At 43.1% G+C, this 27,099-nt stretch overlaps 1 protein-coding gene across 1 annotated transcript in view; it reads right to left on the bottom strand.

Moving 5' to 3' along the window:
- Positions 1 to 27,099, bottom strand: part of col4a2 (collagen, type IV, alpha 2) — an 83,169-nt gene that overhangs the window by 17,109 nt on the left and 38,961 nt on the right. The window contains exons 5-21 of the mRNA XM_083776782.1: positions 10,908 to 11,042; positions 10,458 to 10,502; positions 9,779 to 9,895; positions 9,573 to 9,641; positions 9,007 to 9,042; positions 8,735 to 8,788; positions 8,582 to 8,617; positions 8,441 to 8,482; positions 7,577 to 7,648; positions 7,191 to 7,235; positions 7,046 to 7,093; positions 6,858 to 6,893; positions 6,644 to 6,688; positions 5,823 to 5,892; positions 2,765 to 2,887; positions 1,820 to 1,969; positions 1,506 to 1,577 (exon numbers count right to left, since the gene is read on the bottom strand). Of these exons, the coding sequence (XP_083632908.1) occupies positions 1,506 to 1,577; positions 1,820 to 1,969; positions 2,765 to 2,887; positions 5,823 to 5,892; positions 6,644 to 6,688; positions 6,858 to 6,893; positions 7,046 to 7,093; positions 7,191 to 7,235; positions 7,577 to 7,648; positions 8,441 to 8,482; positions 8,582 to 8,617; positions 8,735 to 8,788; positions 9,007 to 9,042; positions 9,573 to 9,641; positions 9,779 to 9,895; positions 10,458 to 10,502; positions 10,908 to 11,042 (1,195 nt within the window). The remainder of the gene's footprint in view (positions 1 to 1,505; positions 1,578 to 1,819; positions 1,970 to 2,764; positions 2,888 to 5,822; positions 5,893 to 6,643; positions 6,689 to 6,857; positions 6,894 to 7,045; positions 7,094 to 7,190; positions 7,236 to 7,576; positions 7,649 to 8,440; positions 8,483 to 8,581; positions 8,618 to 8,734; positions 8,789 to 9,006; positions 9,043 to 9,572; positions 9,642 to 9,778; positions 9,896 to 10,457; positions 10,503 to 10,907; positions 11,043 to 27,099) is intronic.

Below are 27,099 nucleotides of genomic sequence, written 5' to 3'. Positions count from 1 at the left end.
TGGACACGCCCACCAGTTCTTTAAGTAGGCCCAGAGTAATATATAGTAAGAGAGTGGCGACACTAGCGTTGACTCCCATTGTAACAATAGAATGCGGAAGTGCTCATTCTATCTCAATGGGATAGTTCCAGCCATAGGAGCAATGTTTGGAACTATAGCCCACAGGCACCCGCTTTGCGGCGAGATCAAAGCGTGTCGCTACTCTCCTACTCTACACTCTGAGTAGGCCTATGCCTGGTTTGCCTGGTGGGTGGTGATGGGTGGTGAATGTGATCCACCTGAACTGAAGCCGCACCTACAGCTGTGGTTGTTATGATAAAGCGGGAGGGGTTAGGGGAGGGGTGATATTGTGATGTCATGATTTCACTGTTTATTTCATTGGCACGTTTGACTGTCAAGGTTTCAGCCTCCAGGAGGAAAGCCGGAATACAAAGGGAAGACATCATTGCACATAACTAACCACACCAAGGGGTCTAATGAAGTACCGTCACCTCATAAACACACAAAACACTGGAACAAATACAAAAATCACGGCATACGTCTCTCGCCTGGCCTGCACAAGAGACTGATATCTGCTACACTGCAAATGTTTCTATACATTTTATTTCTATTTTCACCCATATATGTAATTGTATTGTTGACATTGTGCCTTGTTGATATTTTACTTTGCTTAACTTGTTTCTACATTTCTTTCTCTATTCTTGACTCTCCTTTCTTGAAACTGCAAAATGTTCGGAGTTTGCACACCCACGTTTTGACACCTGTCAGGGTCACGGGAAGTGCAGCACCCCCTAGTGTTAAAAGACTAAATATATATATTAAAAAAAAATATATAACATTTTTTTGTAATGTATATATATATATTATACAAATATATCTATTTAATACAACAATAATGTATTTAACTCTGTGGAATTAAATAGATGTTTGTTTGTTTTGAGTAATATGGGTGTCTGTTTCTATAGTAGGAACCTTTGTAACAGGTACTGCGTGACACAGGAACCTGTTTAATGGTTGCACCTGTTCACATTTGAGTTGGAGGTTGCAAGCTCATTTAATAAACTATTGCCTGGTTGGACACATTTATGAGGAAAGGGAAGGCACTTTCCTTTCTCCCAAATATAGGTAAGACATACATTATTGTTTATTGCTGCTGCTGTGCAGAAATGGGGTGTTCAAATGTGTGTAGGACCCTTGTGTAAACAAGTGTTAGTGCTTTTTCTGGTTTTATCCTCTTAGCAGATTTTGTATTGACCTGTACCTTCCTTGAACTGTACCCATTCCACAAACTGTTAATACAGTTTTCAATCAATGTGTGCCATTGACTCTAGCCTCTGTGATTTGCATAATAAACAGGCTCTTTAAGTAAATAAAGACGAATTTGGCTGCCGCTGCCATGAGCTATGAGCTATCTTTCAAGATGTTTCTGATCCAGAACAGGTTGAGGGCCACTGTTGTAGAGATTATGTTGCTCTAAAAATACAATTTAAGATGCCTTTCAGTACCTTTGTCTCCTTTATAGCCAGCATTGCCTGGTCTTCCACTCTGGCCCGCATCGCCCTTAAAGGCTTCTTCCACTGTACAAATGCAGAAATATATGAGTATGGTCGTCATGAAAACAGAGAAAGAGAAATTTGACAGTATGGAAACAAACACACATATAAGCTAAACGGTTCAGCTGTTAATTGCCACACATGTATCCTAGTACGCACGCACACACACACACACACACAGACACACACACACACACACACACACACACACACACACACACACACACACACACACACACACACACACCACACACACAGACACTCACGTAAACCTTCAGGCCCCGGAAGACCCCTTGCTCCTGGCCTGCCGTCCAAGCCCGGAGGTCCGGGAATTATAGCGGGGAATCCAGGCTCTCCTTGTGGACCCTTATCTCCTTCCTCTCCTTTAAAGCCGAATGGTCCCAGAAAGTCCCATGCTGTTGCCAAAGAGATAGCATTTTATGTAGACTTGGATAGCATGTTATGCAGACTTAGATAGCATTTTATGTAGACTTAGATAGCATTTTATGTAGACTTATAGCATTTTATGTAGACCTAGCACTATAAAGTATACATGCATAGTTGCATTATATAGATATTCCACTGTTACGTTCTTAGCCTATGTATGATTCATGGCAACTACTTTTGTATGTATGTGATCTGATGTATTGCCATTCTTTTTGTTCTTGCTTAGTGTAAATCGCTCTGGATTAAGAGCGTCTGCTAAATGCCTAAATTGTAAATAATTGTAAAGAGAGAACTTTGTAATACAACAGGCCTAATAATAATACATGGAACACTAAATTGCAAACGTATCGACTATTGACTAATAATGTAATGTCGTATCATGACTTAACCCATTTAGACCTGAGGACGATTCTACAAATGCCTTCTAAACAGCTTTCTGAAAAACCTCATGTTTCTATGTCAGTGGTTCTCAAACTATTTCATATAAGGGACCCCTAGAATTATCTGTATTTGGCCGCCGACCCCATTTCAAAATATGTTGTTCCAGGGACCTCCCAGAAGCAAAGATTTGAGTTAAAAACGTTCACTCTGAAAGAATATATATTCAAATATTTGCGCCACATTTTCATGATTTAAAAAAAATAGCAGGCCTACAAGTTCATAGTGCTGCACTCGGTGCCGCGCTATGAGCTTGTAGATCTGTTATTTTTTTCAACAGCTAAAGAATAACATAATGCTCGCCCAAAATGGGTTAATTTACCAACCTATTTGCTGCTGCTGATCATCGCTGGCGGTGCGACCTGGGGGGCCACGGATACCTTTGTCTCCCACTTTGCCAGACGCCCCTTGTACACCACGCTCTCCGGGAGGCCCGCGAGGACCACCACCTAAATTCACCCGGAGAGGCATTATTAGTGCAACGGACAATATAATACAGACCAAAAAACATTACAGTATTACAGTTAAATTGCTTAGAGGCATTTCTTGGAAACTCAAAGCTCATTCTCATAACAGTAGCCTCAAAACCCCACGTCATTAAGGCAATGGTTCTCAACCTGTGGTCCGGGGACCACTAGTGGTCATTGAAGGGGTTCCACGTGGTCCCCAGTTACACTTAAATGATGGTAACCAAATGGACCCTTATAGATCTTTAATTCTTGAGAGCGTCTTGGTAGAATAATTGCTATTTTTTTTTTTTTTTTTTTTTTTTTTTTTTTGCGGCTTACGCCTTTTATTGATTTTTGAAGGGACAGACAGTAGGCTGACAGGAAACGGGAGAGAGATGGGGGGATGACATGCAGTAAAGGCCGTGTCGGGTCCGGGAGTCGAACCCGCGGCACACTGCGACTGGATTACCAGTCCGGTGCCCAGACCGTTACGCTACGGCCTGGGCCGAATAATTGCTATTTTGATCGTGTGCCAGCTTTCTCTCCTATGGTTCCACATCAATACAGCATGGAATGGACAACAAAACAAAGTTTTGGGTCTGAAGTTTCTGAACCACTAGAAAGTAGACACTCCAGTGAACTGGTAGACACTAGACACTCAACACTCTCTGAGTAGGCTTCAAGCACGCTCTTGAAAATCGCCCCGGCAGTAGTAAAACCAGTGAAATAAACAACTTATAAATGTAACTTTTCACCGACCTCATGGAAGTTGAGTGGAGGAGTCTGGGTTGTTAGGAAGTGAAAACCTCTCAGTCACAACTTCACAAGTGTGTAGACAGTTTGGCAGAGAAGTTAATTAATCTTCATAACAAACTGCTTGGTTGTTTTGTTTTCATTCGCATAGGCAGCATTTATAGAATAAATTTACATTACAGACACAATGTTTTTTTTTTTTTGAGGAATCACAGCACCAAATCCTTGTATGAAACCCCATTAACTGTTTACCAATGATGGTTTAATTAAAAGTGATATTAGTGTTACAACCTGAATTGCACATCTTTCTAGACTCTACGCTCTTCATTTATTTCAAGGCATATTCTAGTCCAGGCATGTCCAGACTCCAGAGTCCCCACAGCTTCCTTTATATAAATGTATAAATTGTATCGTTACACCGCTACTAGGCTGTATCTGTTGCAACTGGAAGGTTATATACGTACTGTACGTACAGTACTACGTAAATATATACAGGCTGTGTATGTCTCTCTGCTGTTGCTAGTGAGTTGTGACTTGGTACAGTGTACAGCATGTGGCTCTTGGTCAGCTAATTTTCTTTCTTTCTACCTTACTTACTCAAAGCTTAATATGGTGTCTCTCTCAACCTGCTCCACAGGTACACGAGGCCAGACCCCCCCCAAGCTCAGCTTCTTCTCATCCCTGAGTCCATTCTCCTAGCTGTGACATGCTGTGTATGCTGGACCCTAGAGCCTGCATGCCCTAAGTCCCTGACCACTGCACTACCACTACACCAGAATGCTGGACCCCAGAGCCTGCATGCCCTACGTCCCTGACCACTGCACTACCACTACACCAGAATGCTGTGTGTGCAGTACTAAACATCGAAGGCTGAGTGAGAAGATGGCAGCCAGGAGAATGAGGCTGCGGTCGGTGCCATTTGATACTGGGAGGAAAGTACTGGCCAGCTAGCCAGATGTATGGAGGATGGAGATGACTGGAGACGCCGCTGGAGGGCTCATCATGAATTAGGGTCCCACAGTTTGACCCTGGCATCGCTTACACAACTGATGATGTCAAGTAGAAGACGGCTCAAGGTATGAACTTAGTTGTTTTTGCTTCGTTGCTGCTTGTGTTGTATGCTGTGTGTACCTGTATACTATTGTGATTCAAGCTGGTGACATTTTGGGACCGATGATGATGAAACATGTAACTGTTTCTGGCTCTGGAATTGAATGCCGACGTGAATCTACAGTTTGTATGTTGTGTGTTTTATCTGCCGTTGAAGGTACGTGAGTTCTAACGGGGAATAGTATATTTGTATGTGGCTCTTGATCACTTCAATAATCCTATGAGGGAATTTTCTATTTCCTAGAGGTTTTGGGCTTTATAACAGCCGTCAATTATAAATATCAATTTTCAATTGAAGACTGATAAACAGTAGTTTATGTGTGTTATGTGTTGTGGTTGCTGAGGTTCGTTGTGAGTTGTTGTGACAGGGTGGCTGTATTGGTTCATGACTGTCATGGTGGCCAAGAACAATATGGTGATGGTGGTACTTTACTATGCAGGCCTTTTCTTTCTCTCTGAGAAAATTGTGAACACATGAATATTTTGATGCCAGATGCCAAATCAGAGTCAAGTAGAACTTGTCAATACTGTTTGTTTCCTGAGTGGCGATTGGTTGTGCAGCAGTGCGTAACTTTGTGTTTTTGTCTGTCTGTCTGTCTGTCTGTCTGTCTGTCTGTCTGTCTGTCTGTCTGTCTGTCTGTCTGTCTGTCTGTCTGTCTGTCTGTCTGTCTGTCTGTCTGTCTGTCTGTCTGTCTGTCTGTCTGTCTGTCTGTCTGTCTGGCTGTCTGGCTGGCTGTATGGCTGTGTGTTTGTTTGTATCATGGACACACTACTGTAATTAGAAACCGATTACAACACAGGACCGTAGTGCCGTAGTGCCACTTTGACACAGACGCATACATGATTTTCAGTGTCAAGGTTTGCACAATGATCAGAAGATGCTTCTATGCATTTGGTGTTAGCTATTGCCTGACTATCATTTTGAATGTTATATTGGTTATTTTGCACGGGTAATGATTTTACTGTTTTGGGAATGAGGTGTTAAGAGTTTCAGGAAATGCTCCCAAGCAATTTGAGAATAACTGTTAAAGTGTATACAATGTATACAAAATGGACTGAGACTTATTATCACCTTTCTGAGACCACCAGGGCCAGGAATTCTGTCCGGATGATATCAACTCCCCAGCATCCCCTCTAGTCCCCTGAAACACAAACATCTTGATGATATCAACTCCCCAGCATCCCCTCTAGTCCCCTGAAACACAAACATCTTGATGATATCAACTCCCCAGCATCCCCTCTAGTCCCCTGAAACACAAACATCTTGATATCAACTCCCCAGCATCCCCTCTAGTCCCCTGAAACACAAACATCTTGTCAGTCCTTCCTTGACTTGTCAATGTACTGTAAACTGTAACTCCCTGAACTGTATCATTGTTCAGAGAGCTGGGAGAACACAGTTTAGAATAGATTCATTAATAACCAGCTTCATAAACAGTGGTGGAAAGTAACTAAGTACTTTTACTTAAGTACTGTACTTAAGTAAAAGTACATTTTGAGGTATTTGTACTTTACCTGAGTATTTCCAATTTCCAGTACTTGAACTTCTACTCCACTACATTTCAAAGCCACAATTTGTACTTTTTATTTGTTGCGACGCATTGTGAGCTTGTAGATCGGCTATTTTCAATAGATTTTGTACACATTTTGAACTTGTGAAATGGGACATTCTGCAATATGAATACTTTAACTTTTAGTACTTTGTACATGTTGATGCAGATACTTTTGTATATTTTCAATTCCGTACTTTTACCGATAACAAAGTAGTTCTAAATCGCAGTATTGGTACTTTTACTTAAGTCAAACAATTGAGTACTTTTTCCACCACTGATCATAAATAAATCATGCAGATATGGTGCAACGTCATGCTATGCACTGCAATGTGCCGGTCACCTTTGGGCCATCTCTGCCACTTGGCCCTTGCTCGCCAGAGTCCCCCTGCAAATGTACATAGAACAGACAGACATGCATAGACAATGAGATTAAGTACTTGCACAGTATACAATTGGAATACATTCAATCTTTCAGATTCGGACATTGCAGAGCGATCCATTTATTATTAGTTAAACCTATTAAACCTAACGTTTTCAATTAAATGAAAGCTCACCCTTGGTCCCTTCGATCCATCTCGGCCAGGTGGACCCTGTCCAAACAGATTTATTAAGATGTTAATATTAAAAAGTATTTCAAATATCGTCAAAACATTTGAAAACATTTGCAAACATTGGCAACAATAGCCAAAACAGCAGATCTTACAGGTTCACAGCCTGTTGAAATGAATGTGCTTGTGCTTACCCGTGCCCCGGTAAATCCCATCACACCAGTTTCTCCCTTGTTGTCAGCCTGAAGTGAGAGATGAATACATTTTTAGAAGGAGGAACTACTTAAGTTGGTACACGTGTGAGTGTGTGTGTGTGTGCGTGCGTGTGTGACCATTTACCAGTTCTCCATTTTCTCCTTTCTGACCCCTCTCTCCTCTTATCCCCTGAAATGAGGAAAATGTGTCAATATATTGTGCATGGTTGGTTAATCTTTATCATTGCATTATAAAATACATTGTCTTCTTGAGTTTTCACCCACACAGTAGCAAGCACTTTGATAGATGTAATTATGAATTTATGAATGAATGGTTTATTTCTATCTATTCAGTTAGACAATTACAAAACTTTTTTTTCTTTTTTAAACATGATCGAAAAGGAATTGGCAGAAGCTTATAGCTTATTTATGCCTATCTTTATTATATAAGGACGTAAAACATACATGTACAGGGTCTACATTATAGTGACCCTGTACTGCCTGATAGTACTGGTTGTAACTTGTACTGACCTGGTGATAATCTACAGGCAATGTGTGAGGAAATGTTGAATTCCCTGGTGGACCAGGCTCTCCAGCATCACCCTGTGGCCATAGATGGAAATGCAATTAGAATCAGTCAGTCATAGCACAGCAGGAGAGCAAAATGTGTACAACGTAAAATACAAATAATATCCCTTGATCTGAATGGAAGTCAGTGGTTGCAAACAGAATAGCCAAAAACATTGACATTTCATGGAAAAAAAAATGTGATAATCAGTTGAATGTCCCTCCTCCTTTCTACTCATAAGTAGCCTCAACTGTATGTGCAGTATCTATTCTATTCATGTTATGTTAAATGGACTGAAATAAACTACTACTACTAATATAGTAGTAGCTTCAAGTCTGTGTGCTAACCGGTGTTGTTTTTGGCACCAATTTTAGATTTTAGTTTTAGTCAGTCTTTTGAATAGTTTTCATTTAGTCACCAGGAATGTATTTTTTCTAGTTTTAGTTGACTAAATTGTATTTTGGCGTGCCTTGATGCCGTTGTAATGACTGATTTTACACTTGCTGAAAATAGCAGATCTACAAGCTCGCACGATTCTGAGCTTGTAGATCTGCTATTTTCAGCATGCAACCAAGTGTAAAATTACTTATACTGGATATCTTGTCCACTAGTCCCTTCCTAACATTGTAGTCTAGTTTTTATTTGTTGACGAAATTGTCAATATATTTAGTCTTAGTTTTAGTCATCATAGCTTAGTTTTCATTTAGTTTCCATTTAGTTGATCAGTGAAAAAAGGTAGTCGACGGACATTTTTCGTGTTAGTTTTAGTCGACGAAATCAACACTGGTGCTACCCTATCTAAAGAAAGCAAAAGAAAACTCACTCACCAACTCTCCCTGGACGCCCTTCAGCACTAAAGTCATGGTGCCCTGTTGAAGGAAGACAATTAACAGTTTCAAATGGAAGTCACTTCTAGAAAACGTTTGTCTACAAAGACATATATGCACATTTCATTGTTGTCAACTGACCTTTGGCCCAGGGGGACCGCGAAAACCTGGGGGTCCCTGGTTAGAAGAGACAGAAAAGATTTTGCAGTATGGTTTATGAGGAACTAGTATATCAACTTATCAAGTCGTTATAAAATGACTTTCAAAGACATAGAAACATGCACACATGCTTACCCGTGGTCCTGAAATGCCTCTGTTACCTGCCCTTCCGGGGCTACCTGGTGGTCCCTGGAAATACAATAAAAATAATAATGCAAAATAGGAACGTGAAACATGTTTCCCAGTGCCCACAGCGTCCCCAGCGGGAATCGAACCCAGGACCTTCTAGCTGTGACGAGGCGACAGCACTACCGACTCCATGCCCCCAAAATTTCAGCAGTAATCTAACCATTATTAGTAGGATTAAGAAAGATGAGTGTCACAATGAGTTTGATGAGGGAACTTACATATATGCCAGGGTAGCCGGGCAATCCTTGATCTCCCTGGAGAGAAGAGAGAAAGAGAGAGGAGTTTGAACAGAGAAGACTGCTGGTCTGATCAACGTCTAAACTTAACGCCAAAAATTATCCCCTTCTACCCACAACTGTTTACTGTAAATATCTGTTTTATTGCTAACTAGTGTTGATTATGTCTATAGGATATATTATTGTAGGTCTTTAAAGGTCATTATGAATTGAATACATAGGACCGCAATGGAAACAAGTCCTCAGGACTTTATTGTGTTATCCTTTTAGCCCGAGTGTATGACTGGCTGCACCCGTACTGTTATCCTTTTAGCCCAAGTGTATGACTGACTGCACCCGTACTGTTATCCTTTTAGCCCGAGTGTATGACACCCGTACTGTTTTATAGTGCATGACTACACCCGAGTGTATGACTAGCTGCACCCGTACAGTTTGCAAAGTGTATTCAATCAATCAATATCTCCATTCACAGCCCATGTTTTGTAGTCCATTCACAGATGTCATTGTGTGACCCCCAGAGGTCGTTCAGAACAGCGTCTCCTCCTCACCCTGAAACGCTTCATGAACACACTGAGCTCCAGAGAATCCCCCTTATCTCCCTTTCTGCCCGGATGGCCCTGAGAGAGAGGGAGAGAGAGACACAAAGACACAGACAGACAGAGAGAGTAACATTAGAGTCACTTGTCAATAACACAATGTATGCCAACCTGTTTTTACAAGAGAGAGAGAGAGAGAGTCGTGCAGACAGACGTACAGGGTTGCCAGGTAAGCCGTCGTATCCCGGTTGCCCTCCCAGCCCCGAGTCTCCGTGTGTGCCATTGCAGCCGTCCGCTCCTGGCCTCCCCCGAGGCCCCGCCTGTCCTGGGTGGCCCTGGAGAGGACAATGTAAAAGAACATTCACAGTCAGAGCAGACCTTCAGCCATGTTGTACCACACACACACACACACACACACACACACACACACCAGTGTTGTTTTTTGCAGCAAATTTCTCTTTGGAATGAAACTTCATTTAGTTTTATAGTCACAATTTAGTCACCTGGAATGTTTTTAGTGTTTAGTCTAGTTTTAGTCGACTAAATGTCATAAGATTTTAGTCGACTAAATCTGCAGTTCATTTAGTCGACTACAAGCTGTGAGCTTGTAGATCGGCTATTTTCAGTGTGAAATTACTTATACTGGATCTCTTGTCCACATGTCCCTTCTTAACATTTTAGACTAGTTTTTATCTGTTGACGAAATTGTCAATATATTTAGTCCTCGTTTTAGTCATCATAGCTTAGTTTTCGTCAGTGAAAAAAGGTAGTCGACAAAACAAATCGTCGTAGTTTTAATCGACAAAAACAACACGCACGCACGCACACATTCATCACACATCACATCACATCACACGTCACTTGTTTATTGTCAGTTCGCCGGATGGACAGACTTACAGGGATACCGTCCAATCCGCCGAAACCAGGAACACCTGTCATTCCCTGTAGTGAGACAGGAACGATACATCAAGCAAAGCAAGAAGTGTCCATCCATACACAGTCAAAATGTGTTTATTTATTTGTAATGATAAATAACGAATGTCAGTTTGATTACATTTGTACACTCAAAGTTAAATTAACACTCTGACAAAGGTGGAGCTATTACTGTATATATAGAGTGTATGCACGTGACATCATACCCGGAAGTTACGCGGGAACGTGGCAAAACTATACTTTCTGGCCTTAACAGCCCATACATGCAAACAGAAAAGTCCTTTTTGTTTGCATTAAATGACTTTAAACAACATTAAATTCACTTTGTCACTCACTTTGCCACTCGATCTGCCATTCGCTTTATGCATGTGCTATACCCTCTATTGAAAACAACGGATGCTCATCATTTCTCACCACTCCTCCTTTGGGACCTATGATTCCTGTCCGGCCGCGGTCGCCTTTCTCTCCTGTCGGTCCGTGGATGCCAGCCTCCCCGGGTCTCCCTGGGGGCCCGTTGTGCCCCTGAGGTCCAAGAGGCCCTGGTTGACCCTATAGTTCAGAAGAGAAAGATAAGACACGGTCAAGTACAGTCAACTTAGTCAAGCATCTATTATCTAACTGGGTGGCTCCCATTCAAGTACAATTTTCTTTAAGAGAAGATTTTTACGGCTCTAGCAGTGATTCTCAACCCGTTTTAATTAGGACCCCCAGTTTGACATGCATTAGTCTATGGACCCCCCATTTAATGGCATTTCTATCTCTGGGACCCCCAATTTATATTGTAAAATCAATGTTATTTTAACTCTGAGAGTGTACAAATGGAACGGGTCCATTTGGTTCCATTTGTACACTCTCTGGGTTACAGACCCATAATGGTCCATTTGGTTCCCAAACTATCATTTAGCTGGGGACCCCCTGGAACTCCCTCAGGCACCCCTGGGGGTCCCCGGACCCCACTTTGGGAACGAGTGGATTAGGAAGACGATAGCCGAAGAGAAGAAAAACAACAATATAGGAGGTTGAGAGTATAATTTACTATACATAAAAGCATCACAACAAGACGGCAACATTAAACACTACAAACTACCAAAAGGTCTGTTGTTGCCTCCTGTTCAGAAAGTATCCACACACCGCTCTCGAAGCTGATTGATTGATGTTTTATTAACAGTTTGCAGAATTACAATACATTTCAAGTACAACTCAATACAAAAACTGTTAACTGTGAGTGGACGACACCATAAAGCATTACACTTGTTTACAAGAGGGTCTATACTGTTTTCAATTCATCAAAACATTTAGAGACGTACAAATATACACTTCTATATAGCCAAAAACAGGAAATCATCATAGAGGAGGTAAAAAGAGGGAAAGAAACATATACAGTGAGGGGGAAAAGGATTGGGTGGGGGAGATTCAGGTTTTACATGTTTTGAAGGAGTCGAGGGATTTGCATGTCTTAATGACTGTTGGCGCCCACAAAACATTATTGAAGATAAACAACAAAGTACCCGAGGAATATCTGGTCCTGCGCTTTGGATTATTTAAAATATTTTTTATTGAACATTGTTTGGTAAACATGTCCAGTATGTAACCATTCTTTTAAACATGTGCTCTTTACTCTTTAATGATAGTTTGGTTTTGATTGTTTTGATCATGTTTCAGCCAGTAGGGGGAGACATTTATCTTGTTTTGGGAGGTAAAGTCTTGATTCATGTCACTCTTTGCTCTCTACTTCCACCCAGTGGTTATGTAGTGACACATACATGTATGCCTGTCCAAAAGGCTGCAGGCAAGCCAGGCATGATGGCTAACAACAACACACTTGACAAAACCTAGAGTTAAATTGACTCTCGGGACTTTAATGTGAAACGTCTTTTTCTTTTTAAACATTCCCACCTCAAAATATCTTTCCACTTAGAAAGGGGAGGGTTGGGGTTTCTGAGGAGCAGAAATATTTCTAATTAGAGAGAATATGTTCCCATATCCACAGTCACACAGTGGAAAATGTGCCTGGGAAGACTTTAAAAAACCTGCATGGTGGAATATCTGTGTGGACCTGTGATAGCCAGAGTGGGTGCTCTCATGCAATAAACTCTTGATTCTGGAGGGAGATAGACCCTCTTTATCTCACACGCACCTCCAGACCCTCTAGGTCTCTCTCTCTCTCTTACGCACGCACGCACACGCACACAGTGTACTGTAAGATGAAAGTTTAAAGGAAACAACAAAAAACAACTCCAAAGGGTCATTCATCATGGAGGACCTTATTGCTGGCCCTTTTGAGACTGCAGATCTGCAAGCTAAATATAACGTGTTAGTTGTGACGCTCAATGTGTTGAGAGAGAGAGAGAACAGACAGACCCATGGGGTCAGAACTCTCATGAGTTGAGCCTTTAAACCTGCATATACTTAGTTGATTGGAGTGCCCAGGGCTCTACACTTGGTACAGTCCTTTTTTCCCTCTACACCAGGGCCACTTAACTTAACATGGCTCCGGGGCCACACAGTAAAATCCATCTGTGTCCACAATTTCTGCTCTACGTCTAAATTGTTGTTTAACATTCCTTCATTTTAGACTAGTCTTGTAGTCTGTTACAATGTTACACTGTAACAGACTACAAGACTATAGTCTAAAATTAGGCAAACATTCAGAAAACTGCCACATTTTGATGTACTGCATAAGGCCAAACCTTGTTGGACCAAAAGATTGCAAAATCTATGTAAAAATACTCGAATATAGTAATAAGTGCTTGAAATTAGGCCGTAGTATCACATATCTTAGGAGTCGGACAAACCAAAAATAAAATATTTTAAATGTTTTAGGGGATGACCTTTTTTAAAAGATGACCTTTTTGAAAAGGTCATCTGCTAATATTGAAAATGTGTCCATTTTGGAATGGCTATTATTCACACGCTCTCTCTCTCTCTCTCTCTATCTCAAACACACACACACACACACACACACACACACACACACACACACACACACACACACACACACACACACACACACACACACACACACAGCTAGCTGACTCACAAGGGGCTTGCGGCAGCGGCACCACCGTCATTATATGGGTAGCTCGGTTCCTACGACTGCATGTTGATGTCAGATGTTTGTTAACAGTTTCCGTGCCGGGAATGGATTACTCCAGGTTAATGTCGCTGCCATAAAAGACTTACGCGACTTTTGTTTTATGTGTTTAATCCGCCGTAATGTAAACAAAAAAAAGAAAATTCTTTTTCGCCGCTTAGGAAGAGAGGAGGTGCATTTCGTGTTGACAATGAACCGGAAATCGTCACATGCTGTGAGCTGCTAGGGCTTCTGGGAAATTGAGGCCAATGCAAACGCATTGGGTTCAACGCCTCATGGAGGCGGGTCCTGTGCTGCCTCTTCTCGGTGTAGCAAGATGGCGGGTGGTTCGATCGTTCATAACAAACGGGGGGAGCTATTTTCGCTCGATTTTCGCGGATTAAAAGCCCAAATAATTCAGCGTGTGCTCTAAAGGTAATACAACAATCTCGGCAGTGAAGGGGGGTTGATTAAAATGCGGGTTAATCGTAAAAAACAGTCAAACTGTTAATTTCAAGACGAGGCAGCCCGTCATTTCCTCTTTGGGTGAAGCGGTTTCTCTTTGGTCTTCAGAGTCACGGTGCTGCTACAACTAGGCCTACAACAACCCCCTCCAGCGCTGCTTGTGTTTATAAGTACGCCTCAACATGCAGCCATGCATGCAGTCAAATAGGCAGGCGCTGAGGCTGCATGCACACACACCCAGGCACACAATTAGATAAATAAAATATCTCACCGGATTCAAAACATTGCAGAGGTCCAATTGAAGGGTCGTGGACACTTAAAGGATACCAAATGAAAAGGTAGGGGTGGAGACAGGGGTTTGGTTCTAATTGGCCCGAGCTATCGTTCTCCCAACAAACACAACTGGCCATGTTAACCCATTTTAAGCAGGAACCCTTTTTGGTGTTGTAAGCATTATGTTATGCTTTAGCTATTTAAAAATAGCAGATCTACAAGCTCATGCTATTTTAGAAAAATCGTGAAAATGTGACTCAAATCTTATTATTACTTAGTCAACATTTTAACTCAAATCTTTGCTTCTGGGGAGGTCCCTGAGAACAACATATTTACAGATGGGGGGGGGCGGAGGCATATTACATATAATTTTTGGGGTCCTTGACATGAAATATTGAGCAGAAACATAAGGTTTTTCAGAAAAATGTCAGGATTTTTTTAAGACATTTTTTAAATTTCGACATCAGGCCTAAATGGGTTTAGTGGGCAGGAAGCCGGCAGGGGAGCGCATGCATTCTCTATCACTGCACTAGTAACTCCTACACATTGGACTGTTGAGCAAGGAGCGGAACTGGGAGGGAAAGCGTGTTCCTCCACAAGCGTTTCTGGTAAAACTCATATCAGCTGAAAAGAAGCAGCTGCCTCCATGTACTTGTTGTCACCATCTCGGCCTGGGCACACCTAAGATTCCATGCGCGGACAGAAGAAGCTGTCTTTTGCGTAATTTCCGGGTTTTTAGACAGCTGGTGGATGGAAATTAAGCTCCACCCACGCGGCAGATTGCCGCGAAGGCCAGATTCCTGGAAAAGCTTGCCCCAGCGGCATTTTGCCACGTAGGTGGAGCTTCATTTCCATCCACCAGCTGTCTAAAAACCCGGAAATGACACAAAAGACAGCTTCCTTTGGCTGCGCATGGAAGTTCAAGTGTGCCCAGGCTGTCTCCAAGACCAACCAGTCCAGTAGGGATCGGCAGAGAAAGGTCACCTGGATTCGCTGTGTTCCGTGAATCTGTGTTGTCACTTGGCAAAAAGATTTTTTTTAATAGTTAGAATAGCCAATCTACATTGACTATTGGCTATTTTAACAATTCAAAAATGTTTTTCAACATAGTAAAAACTAGAAGAAGTGCCCCTCTGGGCCACAGGTAAAATCTGAAGGACTAATATATAAAAAAAAGAGTGTTGCACATAAATGGGCCTCCTGGTGGCGTTCGGAAAGGCATATACTTAGTTGACCACAAGGCTCTATATTAGGTTCGATAGTATTTCCCTCTATACCAGATCTCTTCGACAAAAAATAGCTGTTCTACAAGCTCACAACGCATCGCATGGTGAAGCGTTAAGAGCTTGTAGATCTGCCATTTGCTCTGGAAAGGGACCCTATAGGGTGCCAGTGATTAGAGGAGATGGAGAAGCTGCAAACTCAAGGGTGAAGGAATGGAGAGAGAATATAGTCGGAGAAGCTAGGGGAAGGAGGGGGTGCTTGAAGGAAGGGGGTGCTTGAAAAGATGGAGGGTCAAGAAACACGTGAGTTCAACGATAGCATGGGAAACGCTTGCGTGGTTTGGGAGCTCGCGGGGTGTCTGTCAGCCCATGGTGACCCCCCCCCCCCCCCCCCCCGGGGGGGGTTTGGGGGGGTCTGCACAGTGACAGCATTACTGTGAGAACCAACAAACACAGTCATGTTTGTGTCCCCAGACAGAGTTGTCCCGGCCCGGGGCCATGCAGGCGATATGAAACCGGAGCCAAAGGAGGTCCTGGGGTGATGCGGAGGAATTAATAAAACCACTGAGAGCCTCTAAACAAATGTCAGGCAACAATTCAAACAAGCCCACTGACAAATCACTGTCAGATGCAGGATGCAGATGATGCGGAAAATAGAAATGCACTCACCTGACACTCTGTGCGTGCGTGTGTGTGCATGTGTGCGTGCGTGCGCGGTAGGCAGGGCTTTGTCTGGGTGGCTTTCTGGAGCAGTATGTGTTTTGTCTCCGTTTCAACCTTAAGCCTGCAGCTGTTCAACGAAGAACAGACAACAGACAGACAACGTATACGGCTCTGTCATGACGGCCCAAGTATAAAGCTGTTCTGGGAAAGAACCAATGATATATACCACTGAATCTGAACCGTATACACAAAGCGACCAGCCCTTCTCCATAGTCCCAGGAGAACGGCCCCATGAGATGGGGCCGTTCTCCTTCACCCTTTAGAGATGACATGCATCAGCTTGTGTTGTTTGTTTGTCATTAACCTCGGCGACGTTACATGAATCAAATTTAAGCCTAATTTCTCAGTGATAAATGATCCTGTTAAAATGAAAATTGCTATAATTCAGGAAGATATACTGTGTGAGAGAGATGGACTATAGTATATGGGAATTCTCGTATGCGTGTGTGTGTGTGTGCGCGTGTGTGTATGCGTGTCTCTGTCCAAGCCTGTAAATGCATGAGAGATTGCCGTCTGGAGCGCTGCATTGGTATGTGGTGCGACTGCGCTGTATCTTTCTGCGTGGCTAGAACAGTGGACTGATAGAGACCATTCCTCATGCGAGGGCCGATAACGGGGCCGAGATGTTTCTAAGCGCCAGTTGTTTGTGTGTGTGTGTGCGTGCGGGCGTGCCGTGCACGCCACGCGGAGGTGCGCAGTTGAACCGCTGCCAGCTGCAGTTTTGCCGCCCGCGGAGGTTACAATCTGTATCAAGAGGATCATGCCTACCTACACAGAACAGAGCAGTTTGTGCTTCTCTATTTAAATAGCAGAGCATGTCCCCTCTGTCTCTCTGGGCGAAGCGACTCCCATCCTCCCCCCAACACACTAGGCCTCCTCTCTCTCTCCAAAATGGAAACCTCCCTTCAGGTCAGGACTCCCCCACCCACACACCGTCACTTCTTCTACACTTATAATTGCTACTCTTCCACATCCTCACTTCCTACCATGCATTGTCACTCCCCCGCTCTTATCTTCCCCACAGCACTTCCACCCCACGCTTCCTCTTCCACCAGCCCAAGGCTTCCCACAAAACCCCTCGGGACTTCTCACCTCGCTTTTTTTTTGCGTCTTATCTCCATTTATCCTCTTTTTGTCTTTCTGTCTGCATGCTCCCTCCCCCCCCCTCTCTCTCTCTCTCTCCCTCTCTCTGTCTTTACAAGCCCAGAGAATGGGCCCATTAAGTTGTGTCTCAACGTATCAGCCCACCACAGCTTGTTGAGAAAGCTAAACGTTTTGAAAAGTTGACGCCCACCAGAGATCGAGATCGAAGGTGAAAAGGTGGAGAGATTACAGGCACGAAATGGTGTTGGAGATAGTCAAGGGAGGCGTTACAAATGGCCCCTCTTATCTACACTTTGCATCTGCTAAAGGTGTCTAAATCAACCGTGGCATCATAAACCAAAGCCAAGAAATGCCTTGTTGAGTTACAATAGTATCTTCAGACACCCGTTTGTGTGTGAGCGAGCGTGCACGGCGCACACACACAATCACACAAGCGCTGTACAAAAAAACAGATGAAGTGCCTGCCGGCCAGCACAGCTAAAAGGTGTTCCGGGACAGAGACGTAAAGACATGGAGAAGGAACTATAGGAGAGTGAGAATACATTTTGACACAACCTCCTAGAATTCAACACCTGCATAAACAGAGAACCTATAAAATAGATCGGAGGAATGCCCGCTCTTCAAACATCTTCCTGGTGTTTGGATCATATACAGGACTATTGGACGTGTGTGTGTGTGTGTGTGTGTGTGTGTGTGTGTGTGTGTGTGTGTGTGTGTGTGTGTGTGTGTGTGTGTGTGTGTGTGTGTGTGTGTGTGTGTGTGTGTGTGTGTGTGTGTGTGTGTGTGTGTACGCACGCGTGTGCACGCACGCGCAGGCAACCGGGCATCACATGTGTGCATGCAAGTTCAACTCATTCTGTCTTTGAAGGCTGTTCATGACTTTAGCAGACTATATGCAGCGTAATAAAAGATAACTGTGCTGCCCTAGCTCTCTAGGTCGTCCTCAGACGAGCCCTCCATCGTCGTTTCCAGTCATCCCGGTTCTCCATACATCTGGCCAGTCCGTTGGTGCTTTGCGCTCCTGCGTCGTTCTTGAGTACATCCACGTATGTTAGCGTGGGACGTCCTCGTGACCGGTGCCCGTGTGTTGGTTCCCACAGCACCAGTTTGCTGGCTTGGTGTCTTTGGCAGTGTCCTGCTAGTCTCATTCTCCTGGCTGCTATTTTCTGGCTCACCCTTGGCATTACATCATACAGATTTGTGTTGGTAACATGTGTGCTCTTATTGATGTTGAGTACTGCACGCAACATTCTGCTGTAGCACCCATCGAGAGACTTCTGCAGGGTTGGCTTCAAGGTCCAGCATTCACTGGACATTAGCTGTGTCTTTTTTTAGGTAACTACCTGCGTTCGTTCGTTGTTGTTTTTCATCATTCCCTCTCCGAGAAGAGGCTCACATACGTCATCCCCTTTTAACCTCTTCTCCCGTGAGCTCCATAATGGGCTACGACCAGCCGTCAAATCAGTAGCAGTCAAATCTAATAACGAGGAAACGAGTGGAAGAAAGAAAGGCACCCCGAGGGAAAGGCAGCATAGGTAGACTTGAACTGAGTAACTTCTGATTGGAGGTCAGTATAGGTCCCTCCGTGGTTTAATCTCTCCAGCGTGGTTGCATCTATCCTCTCTCCATACCGTTCCCTCCCACCACCCTAAATGTACAACACGGCCATACTGTATATGGCCTGTGCAATCACTTCTAGCTTTCATTTCTATTTTCATTTTTCCTAACATAGCCATGCTGGACTGAAGAGAAAACAGGCAACCTAGAGGTATGCATATATAGTCGGGCCAGCTCCCTCTGGTGGAAGCAGAAAAATCAGACCCATCTGAAGTGAGTGGTGCTGTACTGTACTGTACTGTACTGTACTGTACTGTACTAGCCCTCCTCCCTGGCCTGTCTGTGACACTTGGTGGTGAACAAACGCTATAACGCTATTTTTGTGCTCGGACACGGCCAGGGACAGACCCAGCCAGTCACACACATACAGTAGCTGTCTATAGGAGTACTTGCACCACTCAGAAAGTGACTATACACACAAACAGCAGTTTAGCATTACAATGATTTACGGTGGCTCAATTATTACAATTTAAGGAAAAATATACAAAATTGACAGGGATATATAGATAGATAGATAGACCGCTGCCCCACCCACACATGCTGTACACACATCTACGTACAGTATGCAGTGCAGTGAAGCAGACATTGGCACAGTTTTCATCTATGTGGGCCTATAAACCGATGTGTGGCTCTTGCCAAAATAGCAATTTCAACAGGCAAGTTCTTTTTTAGTTTTTACAAAAAATATATTTGTTATTAGTTTTAAAATGTGCCTAATATACTGTAGTGCAATTGAACATTTTTGATCAATAGTTGTCTATAAGTAACTAAAGTAAGTAGCAAATAAAGTAATAAGGCTTGAAAATACTTTTGTGTGCAATATTGCATTATACATGCAGTGTCATCATTGCTAAGTGGAAATCATCTCTCAAAAGGGGAGTTGTTGACAGGGGTGTCACCAGAGTTGCTATGGCAACACAGGAAGCATGGATCACCACGCCTGTGCGGTCAACAATGCTCCACATTCCACAACTCTGTACACTGCAAAATCATCCCGTGTTCATTTAACTTCATTTTACACCCTCGGAGTTCAATTGAAAAATGATAAAAAAGAGTCATGGTTTTTACTGTACATTGCGTACATACATGTACATGAACAGGCATGTACTTTCAATGTACGCAAACATAAGAAACTATAAGGAAACCAGACATGACCATTCTGTTCTATGTCTTCTAAATATAAAAGAAAACTGTTTTCTGAAAAACCTATGTTTCTATGTCAGCGGTGCTCAACCTTTTTCATGTCAAGGACCCCCAGAATTATCTGTATTTGGCTGCGGACCCCCATCTGAAAATATGTTGTTCCAGGGACCCTCCCCGCCCAGAAGCAACGATCTGAGTTAAAAACATTCGCTCTGAAAGAATACTGTATATATTCAAAGATTTGCGACACATTTTCAAGATTTTTCAAAAATAGTAGATCTACAAGCTCGTAGCGTGGCACTCGCGCTACGAGCTCGTAGATCTGTTATTTTTCAATAGCTAAAGTATAACATAATGCCGTTAAAACACCGAAAGTGGTTCCCGCCCAGAATGGGTTAAAACCCAAGGCAGTGAAACATTCCCCACAGACTAATCACTGCTGTCAGAATTATCTGTCTGGATCTCCGAAGAGAGCTATATATTTTCAGACTAATGATCACGCTTATCATCATGCATATTTGATTAATTCTGAGTGGGTTTCATGGACTCCAGGGTCAAAACGAAAGCCATGAGTCCCTCACAACAGCCTACTGTACTGTACGTCTAAAGGTCGCTCTCCTACAGTTCCAGAGGTGGAGGGGGGGGGGGAGTTGCTATAATCTTGAAACAACAGACTAAATGAGAGGGAGGGGCAGACAGATGGACAGGTGGCCATAAGTAAACTCAATGTGTCTCCAGGCAGGCTTCTACCCGGTGCAAGACATTGCAATTGCTTAAGGGACAGGACTTTTACACCCAGCACTGCCGTTGTTTTGATACCAATTAAATGGTTTTACACACACCCATATACCGTAGAGCAGGGGTCCTCAACTATAGAAATGATGAAGGTCCACAAATATTTTTTTAAATAAGACCGAGGTCCGGTCCCATGCGCGGCGTCCATCGGAGAGCGGGGCTCTATGCCCGTTTAGTATGGTCAAGCCAAGCTTATACAAATCAGATCCCCTTCCACCCAACCAATAATGGGGTGCAGAGTGCAGGCCCGGAGTAGAACTCCAAATCAGGCCGGGAGTTATACGCCCTGGCAGGCCACACTGCGCGCGCGTAATTTTGGGGGCCCTTGGGGGACATTTTGGGGGCCTTTGCAGCAATTTCACATGAGAAATGTACCATCTGATGTTATTTATATTATTAACTTAAAAAAAAAAAAAAAGAGAGGTGGTCTGCGGTCCGGTCGTGGACCGCGGTCCGCCAGTTGAGTACCCCTGCCGTAGAGTATAGAGTAGTCTAAATAGGGTTCTAAAAGCAGTGGTGGAAAAAGTATGTGTTCAAAATGTGTACAAAATCTATTGAAAATAGCAGATCGGCTATTTTCAAATTGCCAAAATGTATAGCGTTGAAGTGGTTAATGTATGTTGTTTTCTAATCAAAATCGCCAAAGTAACTAGTAACTAAAGTTTTCTAATAATTGTAGTGGAGTAAAAGTACAAATTTTGGCTCTGAGATGTAGTGGAGTAGAAGTCAAAGTACTGGAAATTGTAAATACTCAAGTAAAGTACAAATACCTCAAAATTGTACTTAAGTACAGTACTTAAGTAAAAGCACTTAGTTACTTTCCACCACTGGACATTGCTAAGGGGCAGCATTTTTACACCCAGCACTGCCGTTGTTTTGAGTACCAATTGAATGGTTTTACGCCCATACCGTAGACGGTCTACAGTAATTAGGGTTCTAAAAGAGAGATCTGCTAGCAGCCCCTAGCACTGTGTGACCTTGCGACCTTGTGATTAAGGTGTGCTGTAAATGGGCCCAACAGCCTGTGTATCCCAGGTCAATACAGTGTTTCCTGTGTGAAACCCGGTATTATAAAACGTCGCAGTTTTATAACACATATAGTTTTATAGTCGCAGTTTATTAACACAGGAGAGGAGAGGAAAAGGGAACCGAATAGGAGGAGAGCAGAAGGGATTATAAAACGTGAGAGGGATTGTAAAAGTGCAATAAAAACGCCTCCCTCTCTCTGTGTTAGATCTGGTGTCTGGGTTTTATCCCATCTCGACTCACCTCATCAGTGTGGCAAAGGCGCGTGCAGCTGGGCAGCTGGGACGCACACAGATATGCATGACCACACGAAGAACCCGCTAGCAAATGCAATTGAGCGAAGGTGTGCGATGACTAGATGCTGACAGGATAATTACTCTTCTCCTCTCCTAAATAAGCCATGTCTTAGTAACCAGAACCAAATATCCCACAACAATGGCATTATTTAAATCACAAATATAAAACATTGTATGTATAAAGTAAGCCAGAGTCACAGCTGTAGACCTGTGAGGGAAGTTGAGGACCATTTTGGTCGCATTTTTCTGTTGTAGGTGACAGGCATGGTCACAACAGCGACTTGAACTGAAACACTAAACAGAAAAAGGTACTTAAAATTGCTCTAAAGGTGCAGGAGCATAACTTAACAACTCCATAATGAGATCCAGATCGAAGCACAGGTGGGAAGCAGCTTTTGTCGGTCTGTCCTCCAAGTGTACTTTCTTTCTTTCTTTCTTTCTTTCTTTCTTTCTTTCTTTCTTTCTTTCTTTCTTTCTTTCTCTCTTTCTCGTTTACTCTCATTCAATTTTCTAGAGGCTCATATTTGCCCAAAAGCTGTACTGTACCTACCGTTGCAATAATCCTTTCTAACTCCTGGTTTATTCCTCACAAAATTAAAGCTCAACTTACTGAGATATAGAGTCATAATCACGGAAGAATGAACTCTGAATTCAGGCCTTTTTATTTTCATTCAGTGATGGCTTCTGTAGAAAACGTTTAAACTATTTTGACCTGAGAAAATATTCTACAAATGTCTTCTAAATCCTGACAGTTTTCTGAAAAACCCTATATGTTTCTATGTCAGTTGTTCTCAAACATTTTCATGTCAAGGACCCCCAAAAATATATGTATTTGGCCGCCGACCCCTATCTGAAAATATGTTGTTCCAGGGACCCCCAAGATTTGATTTAAAACGTTCGCTCTGAAAGAATATATATTCAAAGATTTGCGCCACATTTTCACAATTAAAAAAAAATAGCAGATCTACAAGCTCGTAGCATGGCACTCGGTCTCTCGGTGCCAAGCTACGAGCTTGTAGATCTGGTATTTTTCAATAGCTAAAGTATAACATAATGCTTAAAACACCAAAATGGGTTAACTGAAAATGACTAAAACCAACTACCCGTACCACTCTACATGTGTGGGTGTTCGTTTGCAATCCAGACCCATTACAAATGTCCCTGTCCTGATGTATAAATCTTATCCTGGGCCCAATATCTCCTCTGGGAGGACGGGGTGCTATGGAATGACATACTAAGAGCAGGATGGGAAAACATCGACCAGTGAACCAACTACTGACCCCAGAGACGAATAAAAATTAAAAACAATAAACAAATGTCCGGAAGCTCTGTCTGTCTGTCTGTCTCTGTCTCTGTCTCTGTCTCTCTCTCTCCTTCTGTCTGCCGTCCGTAATTTCATATCAAGGATAAAAGCAGTTTAGGTAAAACGGTAAAACACACACACACACACACACACACACACACACACACACACACACACACACACACACACACACGCGCACACTAGTGGGTTGTTGCTGGCTGCAATTCTATCCCATTGGCTGAGAGGTCGGCTAGAGTAAAAAAAGTGTCAGGTTGCCTAGAGAGACGAGGCAGCCAATCAGGACGATACGGTAGGTAGTCATTAGTCAATACAGCAGCCAATGAGAAAGATAGGTCGAGTGGGCATGAAAGCCAATCAGAACATACTAGACCAGCTGTGTTTACACAGCAGCTGGTAAAAAAAAGAACACTGACAGGCGGGCGTTTGTGATAATAAATATTAATATTAAGAGATATGATTAAATAAACATGGCATATTTAACGGTTACTCTAAAACTGAGATTTATTATGTTGGCTATACATCCATGGGAGAGAAAACAGAACATAAATGTAATAATCTTTACCATAGCCGTTTAATGCACCCAAGGATACTGTATCCCCCCCCATAACAACTTTCCTCGTTGCCATGCTTACGGGTTATTTATTTCCGCCTATATTTACTTTGCAGATCTGGATGCTGTCACAACCTACACTGTTAATATTGTTTAGTTTCAGCCTGTTAATATATATCCCCCTTGCTGCTGCACACGCAGTATATCGTCTCAGAAATAACACAGGAATCTAAACAGGATGGTGGAAGATGTCGGGAGGAAAGACTGATACCGTGTAAAGCATGAACGGCATCCTCTGATGTCACCAGCATATGACGACAGTGTGGACAGAAGCTCACATCCTCAGAGTCTTAACAGGCGGTCTAATAGCCCAGACTGCCTAAGTATAGAGTTATACCTTTGAACAGCCACGGCACCGACCGCTGAGTTGCTTGTCATTTAAAACGGTGTAATCGCTTGTTGAAAAGTATTCCAATGTGCCGACCACAACAACAGCCCGGACGGGGCGGCTGTGTGCTGCTAGGCAGCTTTTCCCATTGTAAACAACAGGGACTCAATTTCCCAGAACCCTTTGCACGACCGGCGCTACAGACCTTTTTGCGATGACGTCATCAAAACGCGCCTCTTATCCCATTCTGTCTGGTGGATTGCTGACTTAAAACTGATTAAAAATGTGGATTAAACAATGAAAACATAACTCAGGCAACTCGCAAATCGCAGCGCAAGTGTTCTACAATTTATTAACTCGGGCAACTCGTGAATAGTAGTCAAAGTGTTTAATGTGGCCCACAGCCATCATACTGACACTCACATTATGAAATGATGCTGCCGTTGGTGAAGATGGTATAAGTTAGAGCAGTGGTTCTCAAACTTTTTTGTGTCAACGGACCCCCAAATTGACATCTATTAACCTGCGGACCGCTATTTGTACGGCTCTAGCAGTCACTTTCGACTGTTTTCATGTCAAGGACCCCCAGTTTGACATGCATTAAGCTACGGATGCCCATTTTAACGTCATTTCTGTCTCTGGGACCCCAATTTATATTGTAAAATCAATGTTAATTTGGTTCTTAACTATCATTTAGCCCCATGGGGACCCCCTGGAACTCCCTCAAGGACCCCTTGGGTTCCCTGGACCCCAAATGCTGCCATAGACTTGCGACGCCAACCTAACCCTGGAGGTAGTTTTATGCACATAAAGTGCACATTTGGTGAACATTGGTGCGCACATGTAATGTATTAAGCTATATGGCTATTCAACACATCGCCATAATGATGACACAAGCATAATGGCCATTATTAATGAATAGTACAGACAGGAACATATGCAGACAAGTGGAAAGGAGGAAAGCTTAAGGAAGGAATTCAGGGTAGGAAACAAAGAGAGGGATGCTAGAACATGAGTTTTCAACAAAAACATAAACTCAAAAACATAAACTCTTTCTTTGACTATACAAACTACACTAGTAGGAACCAGGCCTGAACAAGTTCTCATGTTTCTCTTGTACACGCTTCCCAAAAAATCAACATCCTTAGGGGTCTCCGCCTGGAGCAGGACTAGAGGTTTCGGAAAGGGTCAGCAAGCTGGAGGAGGGAGAGAGAGATGAGGCTGGGGAGGAGGAGGAGGAGGAGGTGTTCTCGACTGAATGCCCCGAGGAGAACTCGCAGAGTAAATAAACGTCTAGATGATGTTTAGATATCGAGGGGAGTGTTTAGATCTCTCTGGCTGCATTCGGAGGAGTCATAGCGTCTCCTCTCTTATCCGTCTACTTGGAAAAGCCGTCGTCACTGGCTCCGATACATCCTCCATGACCACGTGGGGATGGAGGGTCTGCACGTGACATCATCATACCCGGAACGTTATGCGGGAACGCCTATACGCCTATTTTCTGGCCTTGACAGCACATACATCCAAACAGAAAAGTCCTATCTGATTGCATTAAACAACATTAAACGACGTCAAACTCACTTTTTGCCACCCGTGATTTGCCACTCACTATATGCAACGGTAAAGGGTCGCACACACGTTTCGGCTATCCAGCCTTCATCAGTGTCCACACTGATGAAGGCTGGATAGCCGAAACGTTTGTCTCCTGCATGCAATGCAGAATGCAAGAATAAATTACTGAAATGCAGTCTTGGTGTGTGCGACCCATTACCGTTATTCATATGAATTGATTTGAACGGGTAATGCACCTTAAGTCAGAGCGCGGTGGTCACATGAAGAGTTATCCACTCACTACATGCAAAATGCGCATACCCTCTATTGGAGAGATCCTGAAGTGATGGAATAGGTTTCGAGAGGGCCGACCGGGCCTCAAATGATGAAATATCTAATATTATTATAATTATGAAATATCTAATATAGACAGGTGAATGTTTGGAGAAGAGTTTACATGAGGGCTGGCCAAGTGGCCAAGCACACGATGCCACATATAGGCGTTTGGACTGACGGCATGTCGCACGTTCGAGTCCCATTCATGACGACCCGTCTCTCTCTCTCTCCCTCTTTCTTGTCATTCTTCACTATTGATCTATCGATAAAGGCAAAAGGCCAAAAAGAAATCTTTAAAAAAGGTTTACATGAGTCATGTCTATCCCAGAGACGAACTATTTCCCATCTCTCAACGCACGCAACACAACACAACACAACACAGACACTTTGCAACAATGTTCTCAGCTGGTGCAATAACAGGCCCCCATGACTCACCCCCTCCCTTCCTTTCCTAAGTTTCCTTTTCCAAGGAAAGAGAAGGATGAAGTGACTAGTGACAACGAGACAAACACCAGTTATTTGTTGTTGTCACTTTACTGTGTTTGTCATTGAAATATGTCTGTCCTTGTTTAAACACACCTTCTCAGAGTGTGCTCTGGTCGCTGTTAGGCTATAGTTTACATTAGAATTAACATGTTTAGACTATGTGATCATTTTGACTTAGTCTAGGGTTCGTGTGTGTGAACACACACACACACACGCACACACGCGCACACACG

This window comes from Protomyctophum parallelum, assembly GCF_964188405.1.
Source record: "Protomyctophum parallelum genome assembly, chromosome: 11".
NCBI classification, from domain to species: domain Eukaryota; kingdom Metazoa; phylum Chordata; class Actinopteri; order Myctophiformes; family Myctophidae; genus Protomyctophum; species Protomyctophum parallelum.
Note: the sequence above shows the minus strand (reverse complement) of the source record. Positions and strands in the feature narration are given on the sequence as shown.